The sequence below is a fragment of the Rhincodon typus genome, chromosome 15 (assembly GCF_021869965.1).
Source record: "Rhincodon typus isolate 14 chromosome 15, sRhiTyp1.1, whole genome shotgun sequence".
Lineage (NCBI taxonomy): Eukaryota > Metazoa > Chordata > Chondrichthyes > Orectolobiformes > Rhincodontidae > Rhincodon > Rhincodon typus.
In genome coordinates, this window is record NC_063346.1 from 45130709 (window position 1) to 45150277 (window position 19569).

At 40.3% G+C, this 19569-nt stretch overlaps 1 protein-coding gene across 1 annotated transcript in view; it reads right to left on the reverse strand.

Annotated features, from left to right (window-relative positions):
• The window catches only part of LOC109919602 (dynein axonemal heavy chain 5-like), a 251683-nt gene that overhangs the window by 176049 nt on the left and 56065 nt on the right, over nt 1-19569 (reverse strand). The window contains exons 10-15 of the mRNA XM_048605989.1: nt 18029-18151; nt 12593-12808; nt 12141-12248; nt 7127-7212; nt 6325-6646; nt 1229-1435 (exon numbers count right to left, since the gene is read on the reverse strand). Coding sequence (XP_048461946.1) covers nt 1229-1435; nt 6325-6646; nt 7127-7212; nt 12141-12248; nt 12593-12808; nt 18029-18151 — 1062 coding nt within the window. The remainder of the gene's footprint in view (nt 1-1228; nt 1436-6324; nt 6647-7126; nt 7213-12140; nt 12249-12592; nt 12809-18028; nt 18152-19569) is intronic.

Below are 19569 nucleotides of genomic sequence, written 5' to 3' on the forward strand. Positions count from 1 at the left end.
AATGGAATTCGGATAAAAGGTAATCATGTGCTAATTAAGGGATAATTGGGTGGGCAGTTGACTGGATATTATATATTATATGTATCTATAATATACACACACACACACACACATACATATATACATATACACATACATACATACACACACACACACATACATACATACATACATATATATATGGAGGAACAAGTAATCAGGGTTGTTGGAGTTTGTTCAGTGTGAGTGGAAATAAAGCAAAATTATGCCGAGATAATTATGTGCCTAGGGGCCAAATGCTGGCAAGTTGGACTAGGTCAGTTTAGAATGTCTGATCGGCATGGATGAGTTGGACCGAAGTGTCTGTTTCCGTGCTATATGACTCTGTGATTCTATAACCAGCATTTAACCACTGGTATTTAACATGCATTGGGTATGGTATACCTCAATACAGATTAAAAGTCCCTCAAGTACCTAACACCAACTTCAAAAGTCAACAGTTCTACACATCTCAAATTGTTATTTCAAAGTTAAGAGTATTTTGTGGATTTCACTCGAGTTCAATTTCTTAACAAGAGTGGCTGCAAAACAAGATATCAAAATGGGGCCATCAATTTGAACCTTAACCTCAAGCCTTAAAATTGGCTTACTTCATAGTGTGTAACATCACTCTTTTGTACTATTTGAGGTTTTCTTTGAACCACAATTTACATATTTAGGAGTCATGGTGGCAGGATAAGGGATCAGCAATTTACAACTGAGATGAGTAGAAATTTCTTTAATCAAAAAGTTGTGAATCTTTGGAATTCTCTGCCCTGGGCAATTGTGGCTGCTTGGGTTGTTGAGTATATTCAAGACAAAGATCAATATGGTTTTGGAAACAAAGATTACAAATGGGTAGTAAATGATTGTGCAAGTTGTTGCAGCTGAGGTAAACAATCAGCCACATTCTTGTTGAATAGAGGCCAAATAACCTCCTCCCACTTCTGCTTCCTTTGTTTCAACAGAATGAATTAAATCAGCACTTGGATTAATTTGAACAAAGCAAATTCAGAGCAGAACTTTCCCGTGCATTAAATTTTCTTTAAGCATCGTAAAAGAGATGATGTGCTTCTGCTGGAAAGTTTTAGACAATCAGTTTGTACAACATTACTCATCTGTACACGTTGTTGCATCTTGTGGAGTGTAAAGAGAATGCATAATCCTTCACATATTATCACTATTCCACTTCATCTGTAGTCATTAATACCTGCAGTTTATGGTACATGTTTTTCAAAGAATGCCGCTTGTGCAGAAGTGCTTTTGCAGTCTGGGGGATCTCGAAACCCATTCGACCCATGCATTCTGCCTCTCTTATCAGGACTGTAAGATAAGGGTCAAAGTTCACAAACATTTCTCCAGTGTCTGGATGCTTCACCAGTAATGATGCCTGGAGACCAAACTGAACCATTTCCATCTGAAATAGGATTGCATCAAATAAAAATATAGCAGCAAGCAACACTAAATAAAATTTCAATAATAGCTAAAGCGTTTAATCACAAAAAGATGCATCTAGGTGCTAAGAAATCTCACAGCCTATTAGCACTGACAAAAGTCTAATGTACAATGCACTTCATTTAGACACCAGATATCACTGCACTTAGCATTGTGTCAGGGAAGGCTCACCTATCAACAATGTAAAGCCTGATAAATACAGAAAGATATTGGACCTGCATTTCATAAAATTCAAAAAAAAAACTTGTTTTTTTCTCTTCCGCTTACACACAATTCCACCAAATGAGCTATCTCGATGTTCCAGAGGACTTTTTTAATAGAAATTATGGAAGACAGATTTGTTACCTTGCTCAGTAATTTTCCCTGAGATTAAAATCGTGATGCTTTACAAAACCAATAAAATATCCAGCACTTTTATGAGTATGGGAAAAGGTTGGGCTGGCCACAAATTCAGCATGTTAACAAACAAACATTAATTAATTGAATATAGAAGATTCAATCTTGAAAGAACATGCAGAGGTGATCTGATTGAAATGTTGAAGACCATAAATAGATTGGATAGGGTAAATAGATACAGTGGGTGATATTTTCCCAAACCCTGACTGGGGCATAGAAAGAAGGTTAGGAAAATTGCAATCCCATGAACAGCTTCTTGACATCAAGAGTAAAAAGTTCAATTTTTCAACAAAATAACCAGTGAGTGGCAAAAGGCTGATTTTAATGCATTAATATGCATTAGGATTTCATTGTTACCTAAAATTCACCTTATTAATATGCAGTTTTCCATTCTCCCACCCACTGGATAGAAATTGACAATGACAATTCCCAGAAAGTCAGAGCAGTTACCTGGTGACTCCAGATCAATGCTTGCTTTTCCAGAACTGTATCTTGGACATCCGGCACCAAGTCTCATGGTCAGCAACTGCCCACACTCTTCATGGACATTATCATCTGATACCTACCAGCATCATGGCATCATCATAGCATATCTCAGGGCTAGTCACTCACTGGCTTAGCACCCACTCTGTTTGTGTCTCCTTCAATGCACATGTCCCAGCTGCGCTTTGCCTTTTTGCACTTTCTCCCTCAGCCAGCGCTTAAAGGCTCACAGTACCTCTGTCTTGCTGTGCTGCTTAAGGCAGAACAAAGCCTGGCAGGTTGGCATAGTCTTATTTTAATCATTTATGGGATGTGGGCATTGCTAGCTGGGCCAGCTTTTATTATCCATCCCTAGTTCCTTTGAGAAGGTGGTGATGAGCTGCCTTCTTCAACCGCTGCAGTCTGTTTGCTGCAGGTCCACAAAATGCTGTTGGGGAGGGAATTATATTTTCTCTTTATTTCTTTATTTATTCATGGAATGAGGGCATCACTGGTCAGGCAGCATTTATTGCCCATCCTTAATTGTCCAGAGGGCAGTTTAAAGTAAACCATATTGCTGTGGATCTGAAGTCACTTGTAGGCCAGATTAGATAAGGATGGTAGTTTCCTTCCCTAGAGGACATCAGTGAACCAGATGGGCTTTTCTGATAATCAACAATGAATTCACGGTCACCATTAAAGTCTTAATTCCAGAATTCTTTAACTGAATTCAGATTCTACCCAGAATTAGAAGCCAGGTCCCTAGAACATTATTTGGGTCTCTGGATTAACAGTCCAGTGATCATACCACTAGGCCATCGTCCACGTTGGCAGGCAGAGGCCAGTGTTGTAGCTGTGTCAGAACAGCTTGGCTAGAGGTGCGACAGGTTCTCAAGCACAAATCTTCAGGATTATGTAATAAACACACTGCCTGTGCTTCAATTGAATTAAGAGGAAGGTGATGGCCTAGTGATATTATTGCTGGACTCTTAATCCAGAGACCCAGATAATGTCCTGGGGACCCAGGTTCAAATCCCAGATGGTACAATTTGAATTCAATTCAAATCCAGAATTAACGGTCTAATGTTGACCTGAAACCTATGTCAATTGCCAGAAGAAACCTACCTGATTCACTAATGTTCTTAAGGGAAGTCACTACATGTGAATCTAGACCCACAGCAATATGATTGACTCTTACCTGCCCTCTGGGATGGGTAATAACCGCTGGCCTAGCCAGCGATACCCTCATCCTGTGAATGAATCAAAAAAAGGCCATGCCTCAATGTCTAAGTGGAAAGGTCCTCAGTCATGTCAAGGGGTGCTCTGACAGTCAGAGACTGTATAGCGCGGTGCTGGGTAAAACTAAACTAAGGGCCGGGACTGAGGGTGTAATGATGAGAACAGACGTAATTCCAGATTCTTTGTGGGAATATGTCAAGGATCGGTACTGATGGGCTCGACAGATAATGCCAAGAAGAAAGGCACATGGCGGCTCACTCTGCTAAGCAGGACCTATGTAGCCTTCCATATTCCAGTGACTCCTAATTGCAAGCTGTGACCACACACTGAGTGGATGGGGTCAGCTTTTCTTTCTGTTTCAGCACACAGGCTCCACTTGTGTGCAACGTGAGAGACTTCAAGGGGCATGTGTATTGAGCAGGCACTTACACAGTACAAGTTGAAGTCATCTGTAATCAATTCATCATGCATATGAAATGCATGTAGTGTGCAACTGTGTTGGGTGCAAATGCTGGTCACAAGCAATTTTCACCAGATTGAAGATAGTCAGCTGTGTGAAGCTGAAGTAATTAAAGATAGCTTTAAAAGTTGTACCTGAGGGCCAGAAAGCACAAAGATAAGGCAAGACCTCATAAGCTGCACAGGGGCATGGAACTGATTCCCTCTCATAATATATTCACAAATATCTGCTAACGTTCTTAGATGAAACGATATTTTTCTTGATGACTTGGCTCAGAGGACAAGGTCTCAGTACTCATGTGGTACATTGTACTGTTTCTTTGTGACATGACTAGTGCTACAGTCATTGGAATAAGGCCCTACATTAAAGCTCCAAACAGAGGTATCCTATGGCCCTCCTTGTCAGTGTGTTCCATGTCCATCTGTCATTTGAGTGATGAGAATGTTGACTGCCCACAATAGTAGGGACGTTTTTTTATGATCCAAGCAGTGGAAAGGCTCATTGCAACATAGGTTCATTGCAAACATGACTGATCCAGCCACAGCAGACATTATCATTGCTGTCGCTGTGATGCAACAATAAAATAGAAGAGGACCAACTGCTCCTGGAAGCCCAGAACCAGCAGCAACCTCCAGCAGCTGCTGAATAGCATCTACATGATGGGATCACAAGGGAGGGTCCCTTCAGCATGTACAAGGGGTACAAGGTGAGACGATTGTCCACGATGCCAGTTGATCTAGAAGAGTGGAGTGCAGTGTCGCTGCAGATGGAGAATGTCCCAGACACTGTCATAGACCTATGCCAGCTGCTGAAGTGAAAATGTGACATGGAAGAGTGGGTAGCTATTGTATCCCAGAGGTCATCAAGGGGACAGGTGGAAGTATGCAACTGTATCATTCCAAAGAGCCATTGGGACTTGTGTGAGCTCTCAATCCTCAATGAACAAATGGAATAAGGTTAATACAAATGCAACTGTGCCAGATCACACTAACTCATCTCATTTCCCCGTGATAAGATGAGTGTCACAGCCCATAAAGTAGGCTTTGGCCTGGAAGAGTGATAGCAGTCTTCCGAGGAGGAGGTTAAGGACATTGAGCAGGAGGAACATCACCTTCTGCATGATATAGAGCAGCTTCAGATGCTACAAGTCAGACAGGACTTAACTGAAACTGGTTCCAGTAGATGTGAGCTGAGTGCAGTGATCATTCATTGATTGTGAATTTGTTGTTGCTCTAACGGCAAACAGTCTGTTTCTGTTTCAAGAGGAAATTATGGCTTCTGTTAGTTTTTTTTAATCCAGTTTGCCAAAGCTGAATAAAGTCAATGCTTCAGAACATTTGAAGGCTTTCTTGTCTGTGATGGTCCCACATTGAACAATGATAAGATGTTAGACAATGGAATAGGGTTGCATTGACTTAGACAGGATTGTAAAATGAGATTGAGCCAAGGACAGATAAGCTGTATGGCCTGGTATATAAACAGTGATAGATATAAGAATATGCAGTTGTTCATGCAATCAAGTGTCAGCCATGCCATCTGTGCCCTGAAAAATGTTGATTTGTGGTTGCTCTCCCATTACATGCACAGTAAAGGGCAACTCCATCTGCACTGCTTGATCGTGTGCACAGCTAGGTTCAAAGATTGTAGCAGCGTCAGGGATGACATGGCAGTAGCAAGAACTTCTATGAGTAGGAGAACAGGATGAACAAAGCACTTTGGAGAGGAGGTATTTAGCTAATGAGATGGGTGATGACAGTATGAGATAAGTTGATTGGCCTTGCAGGAGAAAACTCCACATGAAACTCATCTAAAATGTCAGCTGATTTCAGGTCTCAATCAGCCAAGCAAAACAATTTCCTTTACTTGGGGAGTCAACAACAAGTGGACATGAAGTTAAAACTATAGCTAAACTGTTCTGAAGAAAAATATAGAAGCACTTTCTCATACAAAGGGCAGTAAGAATATCGAACTCTCTTCCCAGAAAGGCTTTGGATCAAAGGACAATTAGAGTTTTAACGGTAAAGAAATCAAGAGGTATAAGATTAAGTAATAAAATGCGTGAGGTACAGGTCAATCATTATGGCTCAAAGGACTAAAAGATTTATTTCTGTTTCTGTGTTCTGATTACAACTTAATATTTGTCAAGGAACCCTAAGTTGTTTAAAACTCCTATGTCAGAATGGTAATTATTCAACAGGTAAGACCAAATACAAATGCTGTATATGTAAATTTGAACAGCATACACAGGACCAAAGGGACTACATTCAGCATACGTTACAAGATATATATGTTACCTGTTGCATCCATGCTCTATGGTAAAGTACTTCATACCCCATCAAAACTCTGGCTAATTTGTTATAGCTGTGGATGATCCTCTTTGCATCATCAGTCTGGAGGACACCAGTCCTCTGCTCAAACAGCAACATGGGCTCCTGAATACGTCTGAAGAGCTGCCGAGCCCAAATTATTTTTCCAGCTATTGGAGGAAAGTCACGTGGCATTGGAGGATCAGCCTTCTGTTTTGTGTAAATTAGGGATACAAGATCGATATCTTTATTATAACTATACAGAAGTTTTTGAAATTGCTTATCAATTCCCAGATATGGTATTCCAAGCCTGAAAGACACAGATGATGATCACATGTTTGAATAGAATACATCATCAGTCATTACTGAACGAGGTCAATCACAGTAGTCTTTTCTTTGAGTTAGCTGTGGCTTATTATCACTGCAGGGTCTGAGTGCAATGTGCAAAGGATTTTGTCGAAAAAAATATTAAGAAGTAGAAGCGATGTCAGTGCACATCAATCAATCTGTCAAAGACAGAATTTTGTAGTTCAGGAACAAAGACACCAGATAGCTTTGTTACTCCAGCTTGAGCTTAGTACAACACCGCTTCTAAATCTGTGATTGTGAAATTCTTTATACTATGCATCATCAGGCTAGAAAGTGCTAAAAACAAATCCCCACAGTACTCGCCAATTGAGAAGCATTTATTAAATAAAATGTGATGTTTACAGCACTTCTAAAAGAAACATAGAAGGATACAGATTTTTCAAAGACACCAGTATATATGCAGTGACACATTCAGACTTACTTCTCAAACTTCACCAAAAATGACAAGGCCTTCTGAGTGCTTGATATACTGTCAAGAGTGGTATCCAGGAGCTGTTTTATTTCAGTCTGTCAAATTATATGTAAGAATGTTGTTATAATCTGTACACTTTTCTACATTGTACTTTTAACATATTTCTTTTGTACACCCACGTCATTTACTTCTCCAAGCAAGACACAACAAACAACCACATCATCTACCAGACCATGCTTGGTGGTGACTGAATTTGGGGACAGACCACACGGGATTTTTGATCAAATCCTGCACATGCTGAAATTAGCTAGATGTTAAGCAAATAACTTACACCCTGGACTGTAAGATAATTCATCTTAAATGCTTTTCAGAGCATTCTCTATTGTTGCTACAACTGCTGGTAAAAGTAGACAGCACTGATATTGCTGTTAAACTTGTCTCGTGCCAATTCACTGGAACTTGAGTTTAACAGCTACTCAACTGAAATATGTGAAAATTTCTTCTTTTTAGATATGGGATACTGATCTGTCAATATCATTAGCACCTATCTAGGCGAGTGGTCTGAGAAGCAGAACAAGAAAATGATCTTGATTAAAAACCCAAAATGTAACATGGACATTGTAAATAATCACACATCAGTACACATACTAGGCAATTACAGTTTGATTTTCTCTGCATGAGGCAGGGGCTTTTGGAGGAGGGAGGTGGTTAGGGTTGGATTGACTGGGTTACATGTGGAGGTTAAAGCTCTGAAAAATAGCAGCATGTGGGAAACCCAAGAAGTTCCCATTCTCTTCTACATTTAACAGGCATACAGAGAGCGGGAAATTTCCTTGAAGGAGCTAGGTCAGATATTTAAATGTCATATAGCAATTAAGTGGCAAATAAACCTTTTATTCTAGATTTAATTGCCAAGGCACAGATTTCCTGATCTTTACGAATCTCCCTAAGCTTGGTAAAGCGAGGGTACACTGGAATGTCATTGATTATCAAACTGGCATTCTACAGTGTAAAATGGCCTCCAGGTGTTGACAGCAAGTCAGGGCATCAAGTAGGGGAGCTTGAGGGGTAGAAAGGACGCTCTGTGGAGGAAGGTGTGTTATCTCTGTGGGAAAGAGGCCTCGTGGAGAAAGGGAGAGACCTACAAATGATTTCCTCACCCAGATGAGTGCTACAAGTTTAATTCCATGTAGATGTTGTTTTCGTAGTTTGATGCCTGAGGGATAATGAATCCTTACTTCATAATCTTTGTGTATTTATCAGCTTTAATCTTACATTAGACTGGAAAGTTCTTAAACAGAAAATACCAATGAAAAAGGCTTGTATTCACAGCAAATTGGGAGAGTACAATCTTTCGGATATACAGAACATGAGCAATGTGTTTGAAACCATTTGACTTTGATTGCCCGTTAGTTACCTTACTGTAAGCTCAGATGCTGTCCGCTTTCATTGCAGAATGGGAGAGGTTTATGAGGAGCAGGAGAAATGGCAAAGAGACCAGAAGCAGCAATAACTGCTGACTTTTCAGCAGCCACATGCCACTCCACAGGACTGACAGCAAGGACACAGAGCTGTCGTTTGAATGAAGAAATACCCAGAAAACATGTAAACAAGTGTTGAGAGGATCAGCTGCATCAACATATTTGAGCAACAGTTGCTTCAGGAGAATCACGCTCTCACATCAACAGGTGTTGGATATTTTTTAGCCTCTTGACAGAAGACCTCCTGCTAAGAGGATTGAGTGGGCATACAAAACACTGCCTTTCAAAGTTACCATAGCCCTAAAAGTCTTCACTTCCAACTCCTTTCACGAGTCAACTGGGAACATCCGTTGGCCATAATCTGTAGCCTGAAGGTCTACTTCCTAATTCACCGACACCAGGGACAGATAATTATGGGGTGATGTGCTTGCCCCTTCTTCTATGGCAGAAAACTCAGCAGTTAGCCAATTGGTCATTCACCCATAAAACACTGCCATTAGACTGAACAAGCAAGTCCAACCCTCTCGAGATGCCTTTTAATGATCTCTATTGACCCTTAATTATTTATTTACACATTGTGTGTGGGCTTCCAAATTCAGTGCCCACCCATCCATCCTCTATTACGGGGGTGAACTCAGAGGCATGTGCAAAGCCTAGCCAGCTGATCTATACTACTTGCCCCAACCTCCAAAAACATACATTTATAACATCCATCCCCATAAATGCCACTCTGTATAACACATGCACTCTAACACTAATATTGGCAGTCAGGCACAAAAAGCTCTTGCCTTTCTGCAGTAGGGTTCAATGGTTCATTGTCTGCACTCATGTGCAATCGAGGTACCTTGATAATCCAACAAAATTCATCAAATGAAAGGGATTCCATTCCCTCAACACGCATATCATTTGTAACTGCTATAAGTTTATTACTTATACATGTGGAAGATCTCATAACTATTATAACCTACACTAGTCTAGTCTACCACAGATATTTATGCCTCCATATAATCTGAGCAGGTGACTTCTTAAAGATATCCCTACCCTCCAAGAATGTGGCTGATGAAACCTGAAGGACACTTGTCAATAAGTGATTTTGATTTGATTTATTATTGTACCTCGATACAGTAAAAGTATTGTTTGGCATGCTAACCATTCAAATCATACCTTACATAAGTAAAGTATATTAGGGTAATGGCACAGAATGTAGCATATAGTGTAGCTACAGAGAAAAATCAACTCTAATATTTGGAATGAAATACACCATTAAAAGTCATTAACTTTCTGAAAATGTGAATCAAATGCCTTAAACATCTGGGGCACCCTTCAGTAAGCACGAGCCAGAATCTCCACATTGATAGTTGTCTGTTGTCTCTGGAACAAAATGCTGCTGCAGAGAGGAATGGAGTTTTAGCAGCACAAAAGTGCAAATCACTTGTCACCTTCTAACAAGGAGGAAGAGAAGCTGGAAGATGAGGAGCACCTGGCTGCCAGAGAGGCCAATGTTGGCAGGATACAGCCACAATTTAGTTAAGGAACAAGCCTAAAGCCAAATGAAAACGTATGCCCAAACACCCTGAGACCCCAGATCCCAACATAAAGCCCACATTCCCACAGTTGTAAATCAGTGTATCACCGACTACAAAGCATACATCTGAGTGTGCCTTTCTGATCACGGCTTTGTCCACTGGGAAATCAGAATGTTACAACAACCAGGGTAAAATACATTAAACATTTCTTTATATACAAGTTATTTGAATGGTTTTATGTTGTGAACAGGAACAACTATAGGGAGATTTCATGGAAAAGGAGGCCAAGTGGAAGTGCACTGAGAAAAGTCTCCTCTTGCTTTTGCTGTTTCTGTATGTTGTTTCCCATGGTCCACTTGAACTTCCTTGCCAGCAGGGAGCTGAAGACAACTTTGCTGCATGTCAGTGTTCTATTCATATGTCCTGGGGATGCATTGATCAATGTCGTGTAAACAAATAGCCAGAACATTCAAGCTGTGTGAGCAGCTTGCAAAAGATAGGTATCTAAGCAATCCCACAACTAGCAAATCAGACCGAACCTCGGCAGTCCTGGCACATCTAATTGTGAATGGTGGTGAACAGCTAAACAATTCAGTGGAGAAGGTGACTCCACCAATGTTCTTATCTACAATGATGGCAGATCCAGCACATCAGTGTAACAAATAATGCTAATGCATTTGCATCCACTTTCAGTCAGAGTGGCGAGTGGATTATCTATCTCAGGACCTCGGCCCAAGATCCCTAGCATCACAGATGCTAACTTTCAGCCAATTCAATTCTCTCCATGTGATATAAAGAGACAACTGGAGGCTCTAGATACTTCAAAGGCTATGGGCCCTGACAACATTCTAGCAATTGTACCAAAGACATTCAATGGCATTAACATTGATAAATCCCTACTATTAACATTCTGTGGCATACTGTTGACCAGGAACTGAACTGAACCAGCCATCATTAGTCTACTTGGAATTCTCTGTAAAGTAACTCACCCCAAAGCCTGTACACCATCTTGCGAGGCATAAGTCAGGAATGTGATGGAATAGTCTCCATTTCCATGGATGAATGCATCTCCAAGAGCACTCAAGACAAAGCAGTCCACTTGGCTGGAATGCTACTCATCACCTTAAATATTCATTTCCTGTACCACCAATGCACAGTGGTAGGAGTGTGTGTAATCTAATACACAGCAACTCCACAGCAACTGCGACAGCACCTTCCAAACTTGCAAACTCCACCACCTAGAAGATCAAGGCTAGCAGATACACTCACCACCAACTTCTTGAAGGTAATTCCTTTATTGGCAACAAATGGAGGCCTAGCCAGCAACGCCCACTTTTCATCGGTGAGCAATAACCATTCACATGGTGTTTACTTTGACAAACAGGTCTCCAAATAATTGTTTTCATTCGACCACCAGAACTGCTACATATGATTGAAGGTTATATTAAGCAGTGAAACACGTTAATAGGAAAGTTGCTACACCAGCTGATTTGACCACTGACAATAGCTTGCAATAGTAAATTTTTCTTTTTTCAATTTTCTTTAGAGTGCAAAGAAACTTTCATAATAATGACACAAATCTTTCAGAGTCAAAGTTCTTCCTCCATTAATGCTTTCCTATTTTGTGCACCAAATGCCAGGATGATACATTGATAAGTCAGGTTAGGAATAGATATTGAGTGAAATGCTTTCTACATTTTAGAATGGATTCTAAATTATTAATGTAATATTTTAGTTTTATTCACAGGTCACTCTTATATCCTGTGAGAGTTGCACTGACAATTAGGATATTAAGGACAGATAGTGCTATATACTTGTTCTTCAGGGACACATTTCACCTGGAAATGTTATGAATGTTCAAAACAAGAGATATTCATCCCAACAGTCTGCCCCAGATTCATTCAAAATCAGTTTTAAAAAGTAAACGGGGGTTATCTAATGCAGTCCTAAGACCACTTTCAAATAAAGCTAAAAACTATAAGATTTTTCCATTCAAATCTTTAAATGAATACAAACATGCAAGTCACTGATCTGAGTAGTAAAATGCATATAATCCACATCAAAAACAGTCTTTTTGTGGTCCAGGATATTATAATTTTGCTTTTTCATTCCAGACACAATAACCTGCAATATAAGAAAGACATAAAGTGAACTGGGCTATCAAAACAAACTCATTCAACTGGAATGTAAATCTAGTGTACCAAACTTACGCTCAAAATATCATTACAATGAGATACAAAATATATTCCAGACTGTCCCTTATATAACTCCCAACATCCAAGGTACCCACAAAATGGTATTATAAATTCTAAAAACACAATAGTGGCAAACCTCTAATTCTCAGTTTCCTTCCAAATACTTGCAATTGTAATGTGGCAATAAACAGAAATTATATTGGTGTATAAACCCAGACAAATTGAGATGAGATAAAAATTATTTTGAGTTTGACACGTAGTTATAGTTCTGACCTGAAATTTGTTTGCCAATTCTTCAGACCCTTCAATAGTGGATTCTTCCAGGCTGGAGTAAATATTAATAGTCTCAAGCATCTCAATAATCTTTTTAAGTCGTTTCTCAAATGTGTCAAACTTCCCAAAGGTATACATTTCGCTAAACTCAAATGGTTTTTCCTTTTGATTCTCCTCCATCTTTTGCTTGGTCATATTATAACAAGCCTGATATTCCTAACATTGTAAGAAAAAGGACAAGCAGTTGTTATTGCCACACCAAGATTTACACAGTGGAATCCAACAGTTACATCGAGAGTACTTGGTTGACAACCTGTGATGCATATTGATGTCCAGAACAATAAATTTGAATTTCATTCTGACTTCACAATTCATAGAATCCCTACAGTGTGGAAGCAGCCAACCGGTCCATCCAATCAATACTGCCCCTCCAAACAGCATTCCACCCAGACCCACCTCCCTAGCCTATCCCTGTAACACTGCATTTCCATGGCTAATCCACCTAGCCAGCACATCCCAGAACACTATGGGCAATTTAGCATGGCCAATTCACTTAACCTGCACATCTTTGGACTGTGAGAGGAAACCAGAGCACCCGGAGGAAAACGCATGCAGACACTGGGAGAATGTGCAAACTCCACACAGACAGTGGCCAGAGGCTGGGATCAAAGCCAGGTTCCTGGTGCTATGAGGCAGCAGTGCTAACCACTGAGCCACTGCACTGTCCCAATTAGTTGGCTGCAATACTTTGAATTTGTCAGAATTATCAGCTTTGAGTTACACAAAAGTTTTTTGAAATAGATCATGGCGGGCCAATTTTGCCAAACCAGAGGCTGCACACCAGTGTAACGGTAGTAATGGAAGATACTGAAAGAAGTACATCTATCAACGATATCTTCTTCAGAATGCCTCATATTTGAAGCTGTAGATATGTAATGTCTACAAGACTTCTCCTGAACTGGCTACATAGATGTGACCTTCAAGAACTTTACTGCAAGTTTAAAATTTCTTGCGATGTTTTAGGAGAAAGGAAGACTGGCACCATTGTCAATCCTTAAAATAAAGCCTCTGTTTATGCTGCAATCATAAAGGAACCATCCTGCAACTGTGCACCTTCACACCTCCCATCCCCATCATAGATATGCTGACCTTCCTTGTCAGGTACATCAACATGGTGGAGAACAGCACAGAGATCAAGACTTGCTTCCATGTTTGGGTCAGCAAACAATAGGTCAAGGTGATTTTGATGTAAATGGCAAGGAAGCAACCCTCCACCCTCTGTGCTTTGCTATCAGGGTAGACCCAGCATTCTTGTCTATGTTGGTCATCCCAGAGTTTGCTTCCTGCAACAAAACTAGCTATATTGTGGCCAACTATAGTGCCTTCATGTTTTAGGATTACAAGGAGGAAGACCATCATATCAAGAATTGCAACTCAACTAAGTGCAACCTGTGTCAGATGATAGGCCACCTCGATAGAACTACCCATATACCAAATGCCTCTGTTATGCACAGGTAGCAAAGATGAACCAAGGGAATGCAGACTGAATAATAAACATGCAACTATCCACGTTCCAAGAGCTTCAATGTGAAGAATGGGACAAAGGACACAGGGAGGGACAATAAGGGGTAAAAGGTGCAAGGCAGAAGGCTGTCAAATGTCACTGTCCCTGAAACCTCTTACTTCTTGGCAAAGTAATTGAAGGAGGTGTCAACAGAAGGACAATTCCAAGAGTAGCAGCTGGTGAAGAAGGTCAAGAGGAAGAAGGGACCAAGGGGGGGCCTAACTATTCCCAAACCAGTGTCAGTAGTGACTCCCACCTGATATGGGAATAGAAGCTGCTTGTCTTCAGGTGGTAAAGGACAAGGACAAGCTGAGGAATCACACGGAATAGAAGAAGCCTTTCAACCCATCAAGTCTGTGCTGCCAAAACTATACTACTATCTACAGTCGCTCCACTTTCCCACTTGAGACTCACAGGCTTGAATGTTCATCCAAGTACTTTATAAAGGTTGTGAAGTTTCTACCTCAACTACCCTTCCAGGCAGTGTATTCCTGATTCCCACCACTCTCTGGGTGAAAAATGCTTTTCTTCTAATCACCTCTAAACCTTCTGCATTTAACTTTAAAATTATACCCCCTTGTTTTTGACCTTTAACTAAAGGGAACAACTACTTTCTAAGATCTTCATGATCTTATACACTTCTATCAGGTCCCCTATCAACCTACTCTACTCCAAAGAAAATATTCCTAGTTTATCCAGCCTCTCTTTATAACCGAATGCTCTATCCTAGACAACATTCTGGTGAACCTCCTTTGCACTCCCTCCAGTGAAATCACATCCTTCTATTGTGTGGTGACCAAAACTGCACACAGCTCTACAGCTGTGGCCTGACCAAAGTTCCAACATGACCTCCCTATTATAGCCTATTCCACATCTGTTAAAGGCAAGCATTCTATATGCGTTCTTAACTACTCTACTGATCTGTTCTGCCACCTTCAGGAATCTGAGGACAAGCATCCAAGGTCCCTTTGCACCTTCCTAGTGTCTTGCCATTCATTGAATATTCCCTTGACTTGTTCCTTCTTCCAAAGTGCATCACCTCACATTTACCAAGGTTAAATTCCATCCTCCACTGATCTGCCCAATCTGTCAATATCTTCCTTTAGCCTAATACCTTATTCCTCACTGTCAACAACCCAATAATCATGTCATTCGCAAACTATTGATCATTCCTCCCACATTATCATCTCTTATTTATGAATATTACAAACAACAAGGGGGCTAGCACTGAACCATGTGGTAGACACTGCACACCAGACTCCAGTCACACAAACAGCCTTCTACCACCACCTTCTGTCTCCTGTTACTAAGCCAAGTCTTCTATGTAATATGTTATGACATTACACCAGGAACATGTGCTGTGGATGAAGGGCAACTGATGGATAAAAGGCATTTGATAAAGTTTCACATCAAGGGTTATTTCAGAAAATAAATGATATAGGCAGCAACAGATAGAAGATTGGTTAACTTGCAAAAAAAAATGGAAAGCAAGCATAAATAGGTCAATTTTTGGTTGGCAAGAGGTCAACAAGTGATGTGTCAGAGGGATCAGTGCTGAGGCTTCAAACAATTTATATCAATGACTTGGATGAAGGTATATTTGCTAAATCTTCTGATGACACAAAGGTAAGAGGAAAGCAAGTTGTGAAGATGACATAAGAGACCTACAAAGCAATAGATAAGTTAAGTGAATTGGTAAAGATCAGATAATATGAAATTTTCCATTTTGGCAGGAAGAATAAAAAAGCATATTATCTAATTGCAGAGCATGGAGAAGCAGAAGGATCTGGTCATCCTAGTTCATGAATCTCAAAACGTTGGTATCAGGCTACAGCAATTAATTAGGAATGCTAATAGAATATTATTGTTTATTGCAAGGAGAGTTGAATACAGAAGTAGGAAGGTTATGATTCAATTATGACAGCACTAGTACACCACATCTGGAATACTGTATACATTATTAATTTCCTTATTTAAGTATGTACAGGAAGCAATTCAGAAGACGTTTACTAGACCAATACCTGGAATGAGGGGTTGTCATATGACAGAAGGTTAGACAGGCTAGCCTAGCATCCATTAGAGTTTAGAAGATAAGAGGCGATTTGATGTAAACACAAGATTCTGAGGTGGCTTCACAGTGCACATGTAGAAATGATGTTTCCTCTTGTGGAATGATCTAGAACCAGGTGTCACTGTTTAAGAATAAAGAGGCTGCCCATTTTAAACAGATAAGAAGATTTTTTTCATCACAAAGGGTCATGAGTCTTTGGAACCGTCTTCTTCAAAAGGCAGCAGAAGCAGAATCTTTAAATATTTTTAAGGCAGAGGTAGATAAATTTTTGATAAGCAAGGGGGTAAAAGTTTATCAGGAGTAGGTGGGAATGTGGAGTAATCAGATCAGCTGTGATCTAAGTGAATAGTGGAGCAGGCTCAAGAAGACAAATGGCCTATTTCTGCTCCTAATTCTTATGTTCATAACACTTCAATTAACACCTACTCCTCATGGCCAGATGTTTGGAAGTAAGCATGGCATTATGTCGATTTCATGTGCTAGTCAAATGGTTATTCACCATTTCATGTTCACTTGTTACTGGAGCTGTGAAAAGGGCCTTTGAACACATGTCAGGAAACCTTCTGGAACACTTTGTCAAAAATGCACCAACACTCAAGGAACATTTATTCTGCAAGTTTTCTGTTGAATTATTGGACACCTTATTGGTCTCATTAGGAGTGTTTAGAAATAGGTTGTAGTTAGGGGTGCTGGGCTGAGGAATTGGAAAAGTGCATGAGGACATGCAGAACAACACTAGCTCCTGCAGGGTGAGACAAGATAGTAAGTTGCTTGAGTCTCGTAACACAGGACATCCTTCCTCTTTGAGACCTCCTGCACCAGGAACTCCAATACTGAGAATCCGTCCAGTCTTTGTCTTGGTCCCTGAGCCATCCGACACATGCCGCTGTATGCCAGACAGTATTCCACAGTATCTTCAGTGGAAGTGGCTGAGAGAAGCCCACAAATGCTCCAAAATTGCAGGGAATGTATACTTGGAATATCAAATTTGTAGGTTTCTCATTTAACATCTCCAAGAAAAGCCAAATTATGGTAAGCAGCCATTCGAAAAAATGTTTCATGCTAATCCTGGACTTTCAAACAAGCTAATCTCAATAATATTGCAATCATTTATTTTTGTTTTGACCCTCTATCCAAAATAACGCCCAATTGGTCTACATGATTTTAAAATAAATCTTGCTTCTCAAACTGTTGAAATTAATCATTATTTTACTTTCTAAATTAATGAAGAACAAACTGGACAAGTTCTGTGTCAAATGATATGCTCCACGATTCTCAATTTTCCAAAGCTATTTTTTTCCTCATCATTGAATCACCCATGGTATTTTTTTCCACCTATTGATCATCACCAGTAAATTGCATGTTTTCCAATTGATTAATTTATGTGTAAAGCCTGTTAAAGATGACACAGACCATCAAAGGCAAGGGAGAGGTGAGTGAGAGGACTAAATCAAAATGGAAGTTCCATTGCTTGCTACCCACAGTCAACTTAACACACCAAGGGGCAGACCCAGGAAAATCATCCAATAAATGTATCTAATTGAGCCAAAGAACTAAATGCAGGAGTCAGCCCACAGACAATTTGAGAACGAGGGCAATCACACAATGCAAGAAAAGTGAAAGAATAGCAAGTAGTTTTTTTTCCCCTAATTTAGAATGGGATTATTGATTTTCATAGGCAACCAACAATCAATGAAAAATCAGAGAAGAAAAACACACTTCTACTGGATGTAGCAAATCAAACTAAAGGCGAATACAACATTATGATTGAATACATTTCCCCCTAATCCTAATCAATTACCTGATTAAGCCTAATACAGGCTCTCAGCTTGTTAACTGCAGTGTCTGGAGTCAAATCCCATATAGTAACAGTCCCATGATTGGTAATGTATGCCTTGCATGCAGTTATCATCTGATTTGTGACCTGAAATAACAATATTTAATACGCATTGGTCTAAATGTAATTTTAAATAGATCTTTGAAAGCAAGCTCATCTCCTGACATGCATGTTCCTTCACCGTCAAAAAATAGTCAAACAAATTTCCACGCAGCATAAGGCAATGATAGAATTTTCCTTATCTAATTCCTGGCCAAAGGGGGGCCCCATTGGAAGGTTGGGAACACGCTGAATGCTGGACTGGATTTACTGAGGCTATTTGACTGAGCTACAGCATTAGCTTCTGGAATCCTTGGCCAGTCAAGGAGGGTGGATAGGATAATGCATCTTTTCTGTCAAAACAAGGATTAATAATAAAAGGGACAATGGCATGCTGACAATGGCTCACCAGCACTTGGATTTCTGACGCTGTGGTAACACAGTGTGGTAAGGACATCCGGGAAGTACTGCTGCAAGATCAGAGGAGCTGCAATAAAGCATGTTCTCCCAAAGACAGTTAACAGGCAACGATGCAAAAGGCTGAAGAAACCAGCAGCATGAGGACAGATATTCCAACCTGAAACTCGTGCATCAAGGCAATCCAGGATCTCAGGATAGCATGACCATGGCTGAACACTTAACAGCCAAGCCCCAAAGGTTGATTTTTTTTCCATGTATTCTCTTGAACAATAGAAATAGTACAACCCATCTTGTAGCTCTATTCATTCCATTCATCTCCAGGAGAGCACACAACATTCACACTCACCCTCATCCTATTGCCCTCTTACACCTATATGATATGGTGGTGGTGTCATGATAATGTCATTGGAAGTTAATCCAGTGACCCTGGTTAATGCTTTAGAGTCACAGGTTCAAATCCCACTGTTGTAGCTGGTAGAATTTTGGACAGGTGGAGGTGGAGTGCCAAGGTAATAACACAGGGTTATAATCCATGGGTTAAAAAAATCAATTCTAATTCCACAGTAGCTGATGATGTCTGAATTTGAGTTGGAGGGTGAACTGTGAGGAGGATGCAGAGCTGCTTCAGTCTGATGTGGACAAGATGAGTGAGTGCACAACTGCGAGGCAGCTGAAGTATAATGTGAATAAATGTTATCCACTTTGGTAGCAAAAGCGGGAAGGTAGATTATTATCTGACTGGTGATAGAAATAGGGAGGTGCAATGAGACCTGGAAGTCTTAATATACCAGACGCTGAAAGTAAGCATATAGGTGCAGCAGGCAGTGAAGAAGGCAAATGGCATGTTGGCCTTGATATAGAGACGATTTGAGTACAGGGAACAGGGATGTCTTGGCACAATTATACAGGGCCTTGGTGAAACCACACCTGGAGTATCGTGTGCAGTTTTGATCTCCTTATCTGACAAAGGATGTTCTGACTTTGGAGGAAGTGCAACATAGGTTTACCAGACTGATTCCTGGGAAGGCAGTTCTGATGTAAGGAAG